The 18,051-nt window shown below is 51.3% G+C and overlaps 1 protein-coding gene and 1 non-coding gene across 2 annotated transcripts in view; both read left to right on the top strand.

Moving 5' to 3' along the window:
* Positions 1–18,051, top strand: part of RNF10 (ring finger protein 10) — a 32,823-nt gene that overhangs the window by 2,900 nt on the left and 11,872 nt on the right. Inside the window, exons 2-10 of the mRNA XM_049767779.1 lie at positions 6,970–7,169; positions 8,819–9,018; positions 10,670–10,760; positions 12,553–12,737; positions 12,814–12,950; positions 14,334–14,494; positions 15,494–15,619; positions 15,853–16,114; positions 16,333–16,466. Coding sequence (XP_049623736.1) covers positions 6,970–7,169; positions 8,819–9,018; positions 10,670–10,760; positions 12,553–12,737; positions 12,814–12,950; positions 14,334–14,494; positions 15,494–15,619; positions 15,853–16,114; positions 16,333–16,466 — 1,496 coding nt within the window. The remainder of the gene's footprint in view (positions 1–6,969; positions 7,170–8,818; positions 9,019–10,669; positions 10,761–12,552; positions 12,738–12,813; positions 12,951–14,333; positions 14,495–15,493; positions 15,620–15,852; positions 16,115–16,332; positions 16,467–18,051) is intronic.
* LOC126002510 (small nucleolar RNA SNORA55) lies at positions 9,801–9,933 on the top strand. The gene has a single exon (XR_007493201.1). It is a non-coding gene; the product is annotated as a small nucleolar RNA SNORA55 (small nucleolar RNA).

Genomic DNA, 18,051 nt, shown 5'->3' with positions numbered 1-18,051 from the left:
ACCATGGAACTCTGATAGTCCCAACAGATTGAGGCAGACTTCTGTTGTAATTTGACTAAGGTCATTCCTTGTCACTATTGATATTTCAAACTTCAGATGTTGCATACTTGTGAATAAGTAACTGGTGGGTTCAGTTTGACTAATTTTTTTTTTTTTGGTGCTAGGGAGGGATTGGATGCCAGAACTTGACATATTTAAGGCACAAGTTCTACCACTGAACCACATCCTGGCGGTTCTGTGATTATTTTTATGGGGGTCAAGAGATTGAACCCAGGCCCAACACACACAGCCAAGGCAAGTACTATAGTACTGTATTGAGTTGCATCCCTGGTTCAGACAAATTTTTTCGTTTGTTTGTTTTTGGGCCACATCCCGTGGAGCTCAGGGTTCCTCCTGGCTCTGTGCTCAGAAATTGCACCTGGCAGGCTTGGGGGACCTTATGGGATGCCAGGAATCGAACCTGAGTCTGTCAGGGTCAGCTGCATGCAAGGCAAATGCCCCTACCATTGTGCTACCGTTATGACCCTGGGATTTTTATTTAAAACTTTTTTTTTTTGTTTTTTTTGGGGTCACACCCGGCAGCTCTCAGGGGTTACTCCTGGCTCTATGCTCAGAAATCGATCCTGGCAGGCTCAGGGGACCGTATGGGATGCCGGGATTCGAACCACCGACCTTCTGCATGAAAGGCAAACACCTTACCTCCATGCTTCTCTCCGGCCCCTATTTAAAACTTTTTTTTTTGTTAGTTTGTTTTTGGGCCACACTCAGCAGTACTCAGGGATTACTCCTGGCTGGCTGCTCAGAAATAGCTCCTGGCAGGCACGGGGGACCATATGGGACACCGGGATTCGAACCAACCACCTTTGGTCCTGGATCGGCTGCTTGCAAGGCAAACGCCGCTGTGCTATCTCTCCGGGCCCAATTTAAAACATTTTTTAGGGTGGGTCTCACCCGAATTGCTTATGTGCTGCTCTGGGGTCACTCCTGGCAGTGCTCAGGATGATCTGTGCTTGGACTCAAAGGAGGCAGCCACCAACATGGTTCTCTTGGGCCCTGGTTCTTAAGTGTTGACTCCCCTTTTCATGCCCTACATTCGTGAATCCCTCCTGATTTCTCTTGTCTGGGGTGGGCATGTTCCTAGGAGGCTACAGCTGGAAATCACGTAAGTGGGGGTGGGGGGTCAGGCCCAGACCAGGCCAGAAAAGGGAAGGCATTTGATATAGGTAGAAGGGTTGGGGATGAGGCACAAGAAGAAAAAACAAGTCAGAATTGCGCCACAGAAAAGGGTTGACATGGTCCAAGGGGAGAGGACAATGGCACTTGCAGTGTCCATGGCCCCACTGGGTTCGACCTCCGCATCCCCTACGGTCCCTGAGTCCTGCCAGTCCTACCTGAGCTCAGAGCCCTGAACTTGATTTAGGTACGGCTCAGAACCCTACAGAAATCCTTTTTGCATGTCATGCATGATGAGGACACACACATCTTTGTTCCTCTGGCTGGCTTCAGTGCCTTTCCTGCGCAAGTAGGTGTATGTTTGGCTATTGGACTTTGATTTTTGGCCAGAGTGACCTTACTGGTTTCTTTGCCTTGGGTGACTGCCTCTAACAGAACGTCTTATCTTTGTTGTTATTGCTTTGTTTTTGGGCCACACCCGGCAGTATTCTGGGATGACTCCTGAAAGTGCTAAGGGGACCATGGGTTACGGGGCTCCAACCTGGGTCAGCCCCTTGTAAGGTAAATGCTCTGTCCACTTTACTATTGACTCCTGTCTCTCAAACATAGTTGTTGTTATGTTTAGCTTTTTGGGGGTCACATCCAGCAATGCTCAGGGGCTCTCCTGGTTCTGTGCTCAAGGATCGCTCCTGGTGGTCGGCGTGATAACACAGTGAAGGCATTTGCCTTGCATGCCGCTGACTTGGGTTCAATCCCTGCATTCCATTCCACCTGAGTCTGGCAGAAGTAATTTCTGGGGGCCGGAGAGATAGCATGGAGGTAGGGCGTTTGCCTTGCATGTAGAAGGTCTGTGGTTTGAATCCCGGTATCCCATATGGTCCCCTGAGCCTGCCAGGGGCGACTTCTGAGCATAGAGCCAGGCGCTGAGCGCTGGCGGGTGTGACCCAAAAAGCAAAAAGCAACAACAAAAAAAGAAGTAATTTCTAAACACAGAGCCAGGAGTAACCCCCGGAGCAACGAGGAGTGTGGCTCAAAAACAAACAAAAAATCATTCCCGGTGCCTGGGATGTTGGAATTGAACCCAGGTCAGCCGGTTGCAAGGGAAGCACCTTAGACGTTGGGCTCTCATTCTGCCTCACCAAATGGGATTTTTTTTTTCTTGAACATATACTAACTACTTCATTTCAGTAGGGCAAAGGTGCTGTTGGGAAAAACTTGGAACAGTGACTCTTCCCCGAGGATAGTCCAGGGGAATGGTGGGAAAGGGTAAAAAGAGACAAGCCTGAGATAAGACCCTGTTTGAGCAGACACTGGCTTGGCTCCTGGCCTAGAGCCAAGCTCTTGCCCCGCCCCTTCATGGGGGGTGCTGCCACCAGTAAGGGCAGGGGAGATGTTAGGGAGCAGTTACTTTGAGGTTGGATATGTGAACTTTACTGTCTTAGCATTCCTGCTGCTGTTCTAATTTCAGCAGTAGGCTGATCTCTTGAAGATGCCTCTGGACTGCAGATGGACATGGAGGTTTTGGTTGCTTTGAAAATGGCACTTCGAAGTCTTCAGTGAAAACCGGGAGAGGGCAGGAGGGATGGCACAGCAAGGAGGGGTGTTTGCTTTGCATGTGGCGGACATGGGTTCCTTCCTGGGCACCAAGCCAGAGTAACCTCTGACTACTGCTGGGTGTGGCCCCAAACCAAAAAAAAGCCAAACACTTACAAATGTAAGAATTTTGGGGCCGAGACGATATAGCACAGTGGCAGGCCCTTTGCCATGCATATGGAGAACCCCTAACGGATCCGGGTTTGATCCCCCCCACATCCCATACGGTCCCCTGAACCTGCCGGGGGCGATTTCTGAGTGCAGAGCCAGGAGGAACCCCTGAGCGCCACCGGGTGTGGTTCAAAACTAAACCAAAAAAAAAAAGTTTCAAGACCTGTTGACTCAAGCCCTTGGTTAGATGACTTTGTTGGAAGTCTAGCAAAAGTTTTTGACAGGAAACGTGGTTTTACTAATAGATTTCTAAATAATAGCTGTGTGTCAACCGCTGTGGTAGGCATGACCAAAGTTTTCTCCTAGTTCCCATAGCCTGTTAAGGAATGAAGGTTGACTCAGGAAGGCAGGCGGAGAGAAGTTGTTGTAATTGTGGTCCAAGTGAGTTCTTGCAAAGTCACTCAGCCCTTGTTTACCTTGCTGGCACTCTGGTCAGTCCCGATTCCAACTTGCTTTCCCTTTCATTCAGAGTTGCTGATTTGGGGGATTCGATTTGGTTTGTTGTCAGCTGGTCCGTAATAACCAGATGTCGCCCTCTGAAAGTGCTTGTCAGCCGCTCCGGTTGGGGAAGCCACTTGCTCTCAATGACAGCATAAATCAGCAGCCGGCACTTCCTGGCTGGTGTTCTGACCTCCGGGCTAGGCCACCTGTTGGCTAGGTAGAGGGCTCAAAGCCTGGACAGTGCCAGATTGTGTCACTGAAAAATTGATGGCCTTGCATCGAGTGGGGGGGTAAGAGAAGGGGAGAACAAATGCTCGCTCTTCGGCAGGGAATTTCCTTCGAGGAGATCTGGAGCCATTCAGCGCTGCCTTAGGTTTTCAGGGTTTGCTTTGTGGCCTCATGGCTCTGTTGAGCAATCTGTGGTCTTGTCTGTTCACTTCGGAACGAGTCTCGGTGGTCTCGGGCATTTGAGAAGAATCTGGGGACTTGTGTGGCTTTCCTCAAATATGGACGAGTGGGGCACCTTCCCTGCTGATCGCTTGGGTCGGCCCTGGCTGGGCCTTTGGCTCCTGGTACCCATCATTTTAAAGCTTTCACCAGATGATACTGTGGTGTGTCTATTGTCTACTGGAGAAGGAGGATTGAGAACCAGCACTCTGGAGCTTGAGACTTTTTGCTGGATTTGAGCTTCACTGGTAATGCTCAGGGCCTACACCAGGAATGCCCCTCGGGTATCACTCATTCAGAAATGTTCCGGAGACTCCTGTGGTATCGGAGGTACAACCTAGGCTTCCCGCATACGCACTAGTTTGCTTGTTTGGGGGCCACAGCACACCCAGAGCTCAGGGGTCACCCCTGGCTCTGCACTCAGATCCACTCCTAGCTGCCTCTGGGGACCCATATGGTTTGCCGGGGATCGAACCCAGGTCGGCTGTGTGCAAGGCAAATGCCCTCCCTGCAGTATCGTCACACTGGCCTCATACTAGTTTTTCAGAGCTCTTTCTGATGCTGATACTTAAAACTGGGAGCAGAGAATGTATTTCTCTAGGAACTGGACTGTTTTGTCTATTTTGCTGTCTATTGGAAAGACAGAATTCTGTCTTTCACTTACTTAGCAAGTTGTTTATAAAAGATTTCACGGGCCGCAGAGATAGCACAGTGGCGTTTGCCTTGCAAGACCTGGGCTAGATCCCCTCCATCACGTGGTTCTCCTGGCCTCCAGAACTGCCTGGAGAGACCCTCAAGCGCTGGGCTTGGATGGCTCCTGAGCACTGCCAGAAACTGCATCAAAACAAAACAAACAGAAACAGCACTTTGCATCTTATCTCTGGGACCCAGACCTGACTGCAACTTCAATCTTGAGCTGCCTGAAGCCGGGTCTTAGCGATAAGAGTTGATCTTCATTTCTGTGTCTGTTACCCACAGGGCCTTGGAAGGCAAGGTGAAGGAGCTGATTTTAGGCTCCTAAAATAATAAATCTTTATGTGGTCACTTGCGATCTGTTTTATAAACAAGCATTTCACTGGGCTGGAGAGAGAATGCAGGGGTTAAGGTGCTTTACTTGCACGTGGCCAACGGTCCTTCAGTCCCCTGAGCACTGCCAGGAGGCCCCCCCACCCTCGCCTCCAGATAAAAATAAAAAGGGGAAAGAAGCAGTTCACTGTCCATCAGAGAGCAGTTCTGAAGCCTTATGAAATGGTTTCCTTGCCCGTGTGGTAATCAGTGAAGGCAGTGAAAGCAGCTCTCCTGTTTGATGCGCTCTCTCTCTTCCTCTCATTGGATGGAGAGATCCAACCTACTGAGGGCCTCCCATGGGTCAGGCTGTCACTCAGCCACATCTCAGCTGCAGCTTCTGCTCAGATTTCCAATGTAGAATCTGATTTTTTTTTTTTGGGGGGGGGGTCACACCCGGCGGTGCTCAGGGGTTACTCCTGGCTGTCTGCTCAGAAATAGCTCCTGGCAGGCACGGGGGACCATATGGGACACCGGGATTCGAACCAACCACCTTTGGTCCTGGATCGGCTGCTTGCAAGGCAAACGCCGCTGTGCTATCTCTCCGGGCCCAGAATCTGATTTTTATCTCAATCTGCAGATCACCAGATTTCAGATGAGGTTGTTCTGTATCCCTCTGAATTTTCTGTTTATTTGAAATCTTACCATGAACTGATTTTATGGATTGAAGGGTCTGGCAAAACTTGGTCTGCATTCTCTCTTTTCACACATTCAGTGCCAGCTGCTGCTGGAGCAGCCAGGTAGCTTCGAGTTCTTTTTTCAGCCAAGATGCTGTGTGGTGCCAAGGGGTCCTCACTGAGGACCTCGGTTCTAGCTCCCACTCACCACCAGTGTTCACTCCCCTACCTCCCCATGCCCATTTTAAAGTTTGGATCTCCTGGGGCCGGGCGGTGGCGCTAAAGGTAAGGTGCCTGCCTTGCCTGCGCTAGCCTTGGATGGACTGCGGTTCGATCCCCCGGTGTCCCATATGGTCCCCCAAGCCAGGAGCAACTTCTGAGCACATAGCTAGGAGTAACCCCTGAGCATTACCGGGTGTGGCCCAAAAACCAAAAAAAAAAAAAAAAAAAAAAAAAGTTTGGATCTCCTGTTTTCATTGTTCTGAGTTCACCGGTGAAATACTAGACCCCTATTCTGCACCCCTGGTGGACGGACCCCCAGGCCTTACCCAGTGTTGTTCAGGGGTTCCGTATGGCTCTGCGCTCAGAAATTGTTCCTGGCAGGCTCAGGGGGCCATATGGGATGTCGGGAATTGAACCCGGGTCCTTCCCAGTTCCGAAGCATATGAGGCAAAAGCCCTGCTACTGTGCTGTGCTATAGCTCTAGCCCCACCCCTGCACTATTTCTCTAACCCTCACATGAATTTTCTTTCTTTTTTTTTTTTTTTTTTGGTTTTTGGTTTTTGGGTCACACCAGCAGCACTCAGGAGTTACTCCTGGCTCTATGCTCAGAAATCGCTCCTTGGCAGGCTCAGGGGACCATATGGGATGCTGGGATTCAAACCACCATCCTTCTGCATCTAAGGCAAACGCCTTACCACTGTGCTATCTCTCTGGCCCCACATGAATGTTTCAAAGTGGTGGTTGATGACTTAGCTCTGTCAAAAAAGATATGAACCAAGAATTTAGGTGACATGACCTATCATGTATTCATCCAGAGGGAAGTGCCTTTAGGCTTTGTTAAAACAATTAGAAAGCAAACAAACAAAAACAACCAAAGCCCCACAACACCTCACCTTAAAACCAGATTGTCTATAGAGCATGGAGGGTTATTTGTTATTTAATGTTATTGTAGTTGAGGTAATGTGGCATTTACTCTGTTTAAATAAAATCAGGGGAGCTGGAGAGGTAGTATAACAGGTAGGGCACTTGCCATGCACTGTGGCTGACCCGGCACCCCTTGCGCTCCCCAAGCCTGCCAGGAGTGACCCCTGAGTACAGAGTCAGAAGCTGCTACCCTTGAGCATCCCTGGATGTGGGCTTTCACCTCCACCCTACCCCCCAAAAAGTAACCTGGTAGGGAGGTAGAGGCAGAGTCCCATTGCCCATTCCTTAAGGAAATGTCTTGCTTTTCTCCTTTCAGATGGAAAGAACTCAAGTGGATCCAAGCGTCATCACCGCAAACGTGAACCTTCTTATCCCAAAAATGAAAACTTTAGCAACCAGTCCCGTCGCTCCAATTCACAGAAAAGCAAAACTTTTAATAAGGTGCCTCCTCAGCGGGGCGGCGGCGGCAGCAGCAAACCCTTTAGCTCTTCTTTCAATGGCGGAAGACGAGATGAGGTATGGCTTGAGTATTTTCTCGACCAAGGATGAGACGAAAGACACACACACACACACACACACACACCCGAGGATGAGATGAAAGACACACACACACACACACCCGAGGATGAGATGAAAGACACACACACACACACACACACACACACACACACACACACACACACACACACGAGGTATGGCTTGAGTATTTTCTGGACCGAGGATGAGACGAAAGACACACACACACACACCCGAGGATGAGATGAAAGACACACACACACACACACATACACGAGGTATGGCTTGAGTATTTTCTCGACCGAGGATGAGACGAAAGACACACACACACACACACACACACACACACACACACACACACACACACACACCCGAGGATGAGATGAAAGACACACACACACACACCCGAGGATGAGATGAAAGACACACACACACACACACACCCGAGGATGAGATGAAAGACAAAGACACACACACACACACACACACACACACACACACACACACGAGGTATGGCTTGAGTATTTTCTGGACCGAGGATGAGACGAAAGACACACACACACACACACACACACACACACACACACGAGAGGATGAGACGAAAGCCACACACACAAACACACACACACACACACACACACACACACACACACACACACACACGAGGTATGGCTTGAGTATTTTCTGGACCGAGGATGAGACGAAAGCCATACGCGTGCGCGAGCCTTCGAGGCATAGAATCTGGTTTTGGTTCCTGGTGATATACCGGAAAGATGGTTTTGTTTTGTTTTTTGTTTTGATTTGATTTGGGGCCGCACCTAGCAGTGCTTAGGAGATACTCCTGGCTCTGCACTCAGGAATCGTTCCTGGTGATTTTACAGGGGATCTTATGTGGTATTGGGGATTGAACTCATGTTGGCTGCTGCAAGGCAAGCACCTACTTGCTGTTCTATCTCTGGACAGTACCTGGAGACAACTAATTTATTTACATACATTTATTCCATCTGTTTAATCAATAAGCTGCAGTGTGCACCTTAGGTTCCTGACAGATCCTAAAGACTATAAAAGCCCCATCTAGTATGGTTTGACCAATGGCCATTGCTGGGAAGACACCAAGTCCAAGGAACTGAGACTCAGCCACTTGTTGAGTCCCAGGGGACTGTAGAAGGATGAGGAAGCAAGTCTGCTCAAGCTATCCAGAAAAGCTCATGCTAGGACTTGTCTGTCATGGGAGGCTGGAAGGTGCACCTGAGTTTAGTCTGTCCTCCCTCCCTCTCGGCCATGTCGAGGCTGGAGCCTTGGCATTCTTCTTCTCGGGAGAGGATTGACTGGATTCCAGCCCTTTCTTCCGATTTACTTAGTGCCTGTTGAAACACTAGAAGGAAGGGCGGACTATGCTGGTTTCTACTCTAGAGCAGTGTCACTAGCACCTGACTCTTTTTTTTTTTTTTTTTTTTTGGGCCACACCCGGCAGTGCTCAGGGATTCCTCCTGGCTGTCTGCTCAGAAATAGCTCCTGGCAGGCACGGGGGACCCTATGGGACACCGGAATTCGAACCAACCACCTTTGATTCTGGATCGGCTGCTTGCAAGGCAAACGCCGCTGTGCTCTCTCTCCGGGCCGCACCTGACTCTTTTTTCCCTCCTCAGGTAGCAGAGGCTCAACGGGCAGAGTTTAGCCCTGCCCAGTTCTCGGGTCCTAAGAAGATCAACCTGAACCACTTGTTGAATTTCACGTTCGAACCCCGTGGTCAGGCAGGCCACTTCGAAGGCAGCGGACATGGCGGCTGGGGGAAGAGGAACAAGTGGGGGCACAAGCCCTTTAACAAGGAGCTCTTTCTACAGGCCAAGTGAGTACAGCCGTTCGGGGCGGAATCTGAAGTTCGTTCCTTGGGGCAGTGGGACTACAATGAGATTTCATTTCTTTCCATCTTATGTTTTGGGTTTGGGGTCATTTCCAGTGATGCTCAAGGCTTCTTCCTGGCTCTGTGTTCAGGGATCACTCCTGGCCGGGCTTGGGGAGACCTTATGGGATGCTGAGAATAAAAAACACAAGTTGGCTGTGTGTAGGGCAAATGACCACCGTGTGTTCTCTCTCTCTCTCTCTCCCCCCCTCCCTCTCTCTCACTTCTTCTCTCTCGCTCTCACTCTTTCTCTTTTTGTGGGAGGGGCCAGAGAGATAGCATGGAGGTAGGGCATTTGCCTTGCATGCAGAAGGACTGTGTTCGATTCCCTGAATTCTATATGGTCCCCTGAGCCTGCCAGGAGCCATTTCTGAGTGTAGAGCCAGGAGTAACCCCTGAGCACTGCTGGGTGTGACCCAAAAACAAACAAACAAACAAAACAGCTAAATGTTTGTGGGAGAAGGACAGAAAGAGTTCATCTGGGTCTTTTAATTTTTTTCCTTAGCAAGTGTTAAAAACCCACTCAAAGTGAACTCGGTGCTTGAGATGATAATGCTTGGCCAAGCTCGATGGTAGTTATCTATGCGAAGCCTTTCCTGGGTTTGATCCCTGGGAACCAATAAAGTTTGGAATTAAGCCGCTGTCCCCCACTCCCACGCCCAAAGTGGGAAAGGATGAGCTAATGCTGTGTTACCATGATGAAATAACAGAAGTGTCTGGGAGTTTCAGCACCTAAATCTTTCCCATGTCTTGCTGCTGGTGCTGGCCTGGGGACAGACGGTGCTACATTACCAGCAGAGGAAATCCAGACAGGTCATGACCATTTGTCTTGGGGCCTGTCTCTACAGCTCTGCCACATTTTAGAAGCAAACACAGAAAGGAATTTGACCCTCAGTTTGAATCGGTTTTGTCCTTTGACTGAGCGAGCGTAATCCCCTAACCAGGGAGATTGCTCAGAGGGTTGGAGCACACGCTTGACTGTGGGAACCCCAGGTTGGTCTTTGACATTACGTGGTCCCAACACCCTACAGTTGCCTTGATGCTGCCTATTGTGTGTTCCCACACAGCGGAGAAGGGGGGGAGGAAAGATAATGTGGGGAGAATCGAGTTACATGCTGAAGAGCTGCTCCCTTTTGTGTCCTAGGCCTGGTCTCCGTATGAGATCGACCCTGGAGTCCGTTAAACTCGAGTAATCGCACTGTTTTCTCATTGTATAAGCTGGTCAGTCAGGTGACTGGCTGAGCATAGTATTTTCTGCTGCCTAAAAAGAAGCTGTGTCCTGGGGTTTCTGGCATCAAGGGAGGAACCCTGACTTCCTGCTTTGGGTGATGAAGCCATCGTCAGTTAATTTTAGATCCAGAATGGCCAGCGGGCAGCTGGTGGGGGTTGAAGGCAGCACAAATGGTTTAATCTTCTCTCTGAGCCCTGGATTTCCTCCAGCGCCAGAACTTGGTGTGGAGACTGAGGTCCTAATTGTGTCCATAGGCCAGGACTGCTGATGGCTTCCTTTGTGTCCTAAGGGAGACGCTTGTGATTTTGCTGCTGGGTACTTGTTGGGGTCTCACGCTCTGTCGGCTTTTCCTTTCCCTGTTCATAGCTGCCAGTTTGTGGTGTCGGAAGACCAAGACTACACCGTTCATTTTGCTGATCCTGACACCTTAGTCAACTGGGACTTTGTGGAACAAGTGGTGAGTGGTTCCTTCTGCTCAGCTTGTAAGTTGTCTGGCAAAGGAAGGACTTAAGAACAGGATGGTTGTGATGTCATCACTGTGGGCCTCCGGTTCCTTCCGCCAGTGCCCCTTTTTGCATGTGCTGGACGTTTTCGCTTTTGGTTGCTTGCGGAGACCCATTGTGTGTTCCTTTCTCACTGACGTGTAGAATGAGGGAGTTGGAGGGCAGTGATGAAGGGTTCAAAGCAAAAGTCAGAGTGATAGTACTATGGTTAGGGTGCTTGCCCTGCATGCAGCTGATCCGGGTTCTATCTCCGCGCCCCACACGATTCCCTGAGCCTGTCAGGAGTGATCCCTGAACGCATTTAAGAGTAATCTTTGGGGGCCCGGAGAGATAGCACAGCCAAGCAGCCGATCCAGGACCAAAGGTGGTTGGTTCGAATCCCAGTGTCCCATATGGTCCCCTGTGCCTGTCAGGAGCTATTTCTGAGCAGACAGCCAGGAGTAACACCTTAGCACCACCAGATGTGGCCCAAAAAACAAAAAAAAAGAGTAATCTTGGAGCATGCTGGGTATGGCCCCAAACCAACCAAATAAACAAACAAAACAGGGCATAAAAGCAGATCACTGGGAAGCGATCATGAATGTTAAACTAGGTCTCAGCCTCATGACAGCAGGACCCCCCCAGTTAAAGCCACTGCTGTGTGTGTGTTTTCCGTCGGAGTCAGGGTCTCCAGGTACCTTCTTGATCTCTTCATGCTCCCACGGCTTACAGCTTAGGCTCTTTCAGAAGGATGACTCCGAATCCTTTACCATGAAAATCCTTAAGATAATCTGGGAAGGAAGGCCTAGGAGAAACCGCTGGCATTAGGTAAAAACAAAGCCGAGCCAAACCCACTGAAACTCACTGGAAATTCCCAGGAAGTCACATCTGGGTCCATTTTATGACTTTGTGTATATGTCCTAGATTTGTTTGGCCCACACTCGGCAATACTCAGGTTACTCCCGGCTCTGCACTCATGAATCACTGCCAATACTTGGGGGCTGGAGGAGGACATTGTATGGGATGATGGGGGTTGAGCCCTAGTCAGCTGTGGGCAAGGCTAGCACTGTACCCACTGTACTGTCTCCAGTCTCCCCCTCTTTAAAATGGGATCATCCGGTGATGAAAAGGGTACGTATATGGATACGTGTGTACCAGGGATTAAGTCCACGGGGCTTGAGATTGCCAGTGCTCTTTCACTGAGCTGCACTGTGACCCATTTCTTTTCTTTTATGGTAAAAAAAATAAAAGATGGGCTAGAGCAATAGCACAGCGATAGGGTGTTTGCCTTGCATGTGGCCAACCCAGGACAGATGGTGGTTCGATCCCTGGCAGCCCAGACGGTCCCCCAAGTTTGCAAGGGGCGATTTCTGAAGAGTGAGGAATAACCCCTGAGCACTGCCAGGTATGACCCAAAAACCAAAAAACACAACAAAAAAATCACTGTTAAAAAAATACAGAAAATACTCTTGATTCGTGTTCGTGTGCGTGCGCGTGTGCGCCCGCAGTAGTGCTCAGGGATGACGACTGGCTCTGTGCTCAGGGATCATTCCTGGGGGTCCACATTGGCCACATGCAAGGCAAGGCAAGCACTCAGTTGTCTCCAGCCCTGCCATCGTTTCTATCAAGCCGTATCATCATCAATTGCATATCTGCGTTGTGGAACAATTCTGTGAAGATGCGGAAGGCGGGGGCTGGGGAGGAGAGGCTCGGATTCGAGCAGGCCCCGGTTCGTGCTGGGTGCAGCGTCTACTGTGTTGGTTTTAGCGCATCTGTAGCCATGAAGTGCCATCCTGTCCCATATGCCTATACCCACCGACTGCAGCCAAGATAACTCGCTGCGGACACATCTTCTGCTGGGCCTGCATCCTGCACTATCTCTCCCTGAGCGAGAAGACCTGGAGCAAATGCCCCATCTGCTATAGTTCCGTGCATAAGAAAGATCTCAAGAGGTGAGGCGGGGTGGATTGGCTAGATTTGGCCCCCGTTGGCCAGCCCTCTGCGTCACCCATCCAATGTCCGTTACAGCGTCGTCGCCAACGAGTCCCGGCAGTATGTGGTTGGTGATACCATCACCATGCGACTGATGAAGAGGGAGAAGGGGGTCTTGGTGGCTTTGCCCAAATCTAGATGGATGAACGTCGATCACCCCATTCATCTAGGAGGTGGGTTCTGTTCATTTGGGGGCGAAAGTGGCCGTCCCAAAAGGGTTCACCCTCATAGGGTTACATCTCAGGGCGGGCCACGGGCGGGCCATACTTAGCAGTACTTAGGAGCTGCTCTTGGCTCTGAGCTCAGGAGTCAACCCTGGTAGGGTTCGAGGGACCGAGGTACCAGAATGGAACTGGGTCTGGCTGGAAATGTTTTCTTTTTTTTGTTTTTTTGTTTTTTGGTTTTTGGGTCACGCCCGGCGGTGCTCAGGGGTTACTCCTGGCTGTCTGCTCAGAAATAGCTCCTGGCAGGCACGGGGAACCACATGGGACACCGGGATTCGAACCAGCCACCTTTGGTCCTGGATCGGCTGCTTGCAAGGCAAACGCCGCTGTGCTATCTCTCCGGGCCCATGGAAATGTTTTTTATAAAAGGTATGCGACTGGATCTAAGAGCCAGTTGTTTAGGTATCAGTTATTGAGAAATCTCCCCTCACCCCGAGATTGAAACACCATTTTCATCAGGTTCTCATTTCGTTTCTGCACAGATGATAGGGGAGAGAGTCCTTTTTCCCTTTCTTCACTCCATCTGTACCCTTGGTCCTTATTCTTTGGCTACCAGTCTTCCTTCCTGTTCAGGCTCCCAAGTTTACTGATGGCACATGCTAGACCAGGCACAGTGACAGACACTATTCAACACACCCTGCAAAATGAAAAACTAACTTACTGAACTAAACTTGAAATTGAGCTGGCTGGGGCTGGAGCGATAGCGCCAGCTGTAAGGCGTCTGTCTTTCAAGCGCTAGCCTAGGACGGACCGAGGTTTGACCCCCCCCCCATGTCCCATATGGTTCCCCCAAGCCAGGAATGATTTCTGAGCACATAGCCTAACCCCTGAGCGTCAATGGGTATGGCCCAAAAACAAAAAGAAGAAGAAGAAATTGAGCTGGCTGGAGAGACAGCAAAACCAGCTGAGAGCGAGCGTTGCTTGTAGGAAGCCCAGGTTCAAGGCTGGCCATCACAGGGTTCCTTAGCACTGCTGGGAGTGACCCTAGTTTCTGAGCACTTCTGGGTGTGGCCCCCTTCAAAAGAGCTGAACTGCTCTGTAAGTTCTTCTCTAACCTATTAGTATCCCACAACTCTTTTTGAAATACTAGCTTGCCAAAGGCTAAATTCCCGTACCTCAAATCACTGTACATCAGTGTACCTCAGTGACTGGAGAAAGAGCACAGGGAGTTGGAGTCCTAAACGCAGCTGTGATTACTGCTCCCATAGTGACATCGCTCTGTATGATTATTGATCACGTTAAGTTGCTCCGTCCTGGCCTTCGGGGAAGCCATGTCAGTGTTTCTGGCCAGCCTGGAGTGCCGCTGCGTCTGATCTCCTGATTTTCTCCTAGACGAGCAGCACAGCCAGTACTCGAAGCTGCTGCTGGCGTCCCGGGAGCAGGTGCTGCATCGGGTGGTGCAGGAGGAGAAAGTGGCCCTGGAGCAGCAGCTGGCAGCGGAGAAGCACGGCCCCGAGTCCTGCTTCATTGAGGCTGCGCTCCAGGAGCTCAAGGTGAGGGGCGTTGGGGCCGGACCGTCTTGTGGAGGTTGGTGGCGGGGGAAGTTCCTGAGCTTCATGTCTAAGGCAGGCAGGGGTGTAGGTCTGCAGTAGAGGACGAGCCTTGAAGTGTGAGGCCTGGGTTCTAACACGGATGCACGGATGGAAGAAGGCAGAAATGGCTCAAAAAACCATTTGTTCTTGATTTTTCTTGATGATGGCTAGTGTCTTTTATAACTGTCGGGTATGATTTTTTTCCCCTTGGGGGTGGGTGGCCATCACCCGCAAGGCACAGGGCTGACTCCTGTTACAGTGACTGGTGGCTGCTATTAACGGTTCTCAGGGGACCATACAAATAGAACCGTTGTTTCTTGCTTGCCAGCATGCAAAAATGTGCGCAGCCCATGAACTCTCTCTTCAGCCCCCCAAAACAATTCGTGCTTACGTCCTGCTCTCAGTGTGCCTTGCTGAGGCCCAGGCCCAGGTTCTTTGCTCTTAAGTCAGCTTAACTCTGCCCGTGGGGCTGTTGTTGCCTTTTAACCTTGGCCCCATTGTCAGTCATTCTTGTTTCTTGGGTTTTGTTCCCTATCCCCCCCCCCCCCAAACCCCTGTACCCCTGTACCCATGGGGGCTCAGAGGTTACTCCTGGCTTTGCACTCAGACTTGGAGGACCCTATGGGATGCTGGGGATCGGTCCCAGGTTGGGTGCATGCAAGGCAAAACAAACACCTTGCTGCTGTGCTGTTGCTCCAGCCCTGCTATTGTCATTCTCGTCCTTTGGGGGGGGGGGGTGAGTTACACCCGGCAGCGCTCAGGGGTTACTCCTGGCTCTATGCTCAGAAATCGCCCTGGCAGCCACAGGGGACCATATGGGATGCCAGGATTCAAACCACCACCTTTCTGCATGAAAGGCAAACACCTTACCTCCATGCTATAGTTCTCTGGCCCCCATTCTCGCCCTTTCAACTGTTTGTGGAAGCTGGAGTTTCTCTGATCTTCCCTTTGGCGGTCTAGGCCCGGGAAACGGCCCTGTCCGGACTGGCTGAGAGCAAAGAGGAGATCCCAGGCGTCGTGGCCGCTCTGGAACAACTGGTGCTGGTGGCTCCCCTGGGAACGGCGTCTGTGTTTCCACCCGGCGAGGTCAGTGGGCTTTTCTCTCGCAGACAACATGGCTGCTCTTTCCCGTGCTGCTGCCGCGCCACTCTGCTTCCTACTGACATGAAAGAGAGCTCGGAAGGGAGGACTCACCGTGACTGAATGGCCTTGGCTGGGAGGTGTTGGGTCGGTGAATGTGGCAACAGAGAAGGACCTCTGGGAGCTTGACCCTCCCTGACCTTTGCCCTGTGCACTCTGTTGACGAGTTTGTCCCACAGGGTGTGCTGGAGTATCTGTCCGCATTGGATGAAGAAACCACCGAGGTTTGTTCTCTGGGCTCGCCTCGCTGTCCTCCTGCTCTTCCTCTCGTGGAGGAAGAGGAAGCCCCGTTTGACCCGGAACCCGACAGGCTCGCCAAGGCCTGCGATGACCCAGAGTTCGCCGGTGACCATCTGGTTTGTGCCTCCGGTCCGCAGGAGCCCCTCCCCAAGCTGGCCTCCCCACACCTGAACAGCTCGCCATGCTACTACTTCTACCAGGGTGAGTGGGCAGAGGGCAGACGGGGAGACCCTGGGAGGTCGCCAAGGGATGACCCCCAAGGCATGGCCTGGCCCCGAGCAGAGGGCGCTGGGCGCTCTGACTCTTGGGCTTAGGTGTGCCGTGTGTTTCAGCCTGTGGAGGGAGAAGCTAGAAGGAGGAGGAGGAGGGCCGGGTGTCGGGGTCTGGCCTGGCTGGTGTGTGATGGCCCCTGTTTTCAGCGGAGGACGGGCAGTACATGTTCTTGCACCCCATCAACGTGCGCTGCCTGGTGCGGGAGTATGGCAGCCTGGAGCAGAGCCCCGAGTGGATCTCGGCCACGGTGGTGGAGATCGCGGGCTACTCCATGTCTGAGGTAAGGAAGGGCCTGCCTGTAGGAGTGAGTGGTGGTGGCGGGGAGCATGCATCCAGTTCATTTAAGATGGGCCTGGCGGTCCACACTTCAGGGATTGGCCTTTTGGGGCTGAGAGGGTAGATACTGGATCTTTTTTTTTTTTTTTGGTTTTTGGGCCACACCCGGCGGCGCTCAGGGGCTACTCCTGGCTGTCTGCTCAGAAATAGCTCCTGGCGGGGCCGGGCGGTGGCGCTAAAGGTAAGGTGCCTGCCTTACCTGCGCTACCCTAGGACGGACCATGGTTCGATCCCCCGGCGTCCCATATGGTCCCCCAAGCCAGGAGCGACTTCTGAGCGCATAGCCAGGAGTAACCCCTGAGCGTCACCGGGTGTGGCCCAAAAACCAAAAAAAAAAAAAAAAAAAAAGAAATAGCTCCTGGCAGGCACGGGGGACCCTATGGGACACCGGGATTCGAACCAACCACCTTTGGTCCTGGATCGGCTGCTTGCAAGGCAAACGCTGCTGTGCTATCTCTCCGGGCCCTAGATACTGGATCTTGAGCTCAAGATCTCGTGCTTGCAAAGCACTTTCTCCCTCATTGAACTAGTCCTAGCCACGCCCGTGATGTTTATTATTTTGTTTTGGTTGTTGCTGTTGTTTGATTTTAAGTTCTTTTTTTTTTTGGGAGGGGCACATCCGTTTGATGCTCAGGGGTTAACTCCTGGCTAAAGCGCTCAGAAATTGCCCCTGGCTTGGGGGACCATATGGGATGCCGGGGGAATCGAACCACAGTCCTTCCTTGGCTAGCGCTTGCTTACCTTTAGCGTCACCTCACCGGCCCCTGATTTTAAGTTCTTTTGGCCACACCACTCCCAGCAGTGCTGGGTATTGAACCTAGACCTCATCCCGGCAAAGCAGGTGCTCCAGCCATTCACACTATCTCCTCAGCCCCAGAGAGGAAGGAACCAGGGCGTACAGTTTGCCTTGCACACACCCAACCAGGGTTCAATCTCCAGCACCCGTTATGGTGTCCTACCCCCTCCCTTCAGGAGTGATCCCTGAGCACAGATCCAGGAGCAAACCCTGAGGACCGCCCAGTAAGGCACCCAAATAAACAAAAGAACAAAGAAGAATATTAAACTTGATGAGACAGATATTAAACTTGGTGTGCAGTGTGCCAGTAGGGAACTGACTCATCTGTGAGAACTCAAATTCAAGCCCTGGTACCCCTAAGAAAAGAAATCGCTAAACTGGAATTGACGGACTATATTTATGTTTTTGGCTAAGTTGAAGAACTGGCTCTATCAATTTTTTTTGAAGTGGGGGGTACACCCAGCGGTGCTCAGAAATCATTACTGGCAGGCATGAGGGACCATATGGGATGCTGGGATTCGAACCACCGTGGTCCTGGGTCAACTGCTTGCAAGGCAAACGCCCTACCGCTGTGCTATCTCTCCAGCCCCCAATTTTTACTAATTTTGCAAGTGATTCTCAGATGCATTGCCACCAGGGACCAGAGAGATCGTGCTGGGGTCTTGCCTGGTCCTGATTTGTTCCCTGGTACCACCTATGTATGTATGGTCCTTGAGCACTGCATGGGATGGCC

The sequence above is a fragment of the Suncus etruscus genome, chromosome 2, assembly GCF_024139225.1.
Source record: "Suncus etruscus isolate mSunEtr1 chromosome 2, mSunEtr1.pri.cur, whole genome shotgun sequence".
NCBI classification, from domain to species: Eukaryota; Metazoa; Chordata; class Mammalia; order Eulipotyphla; family Soricidae; genus Suncus; species Suncus etruscus.
Note: the sequence above shows the minus strand (reverse complement) of the source record. Positions and strands in the feature narration are given on the sequence as shown.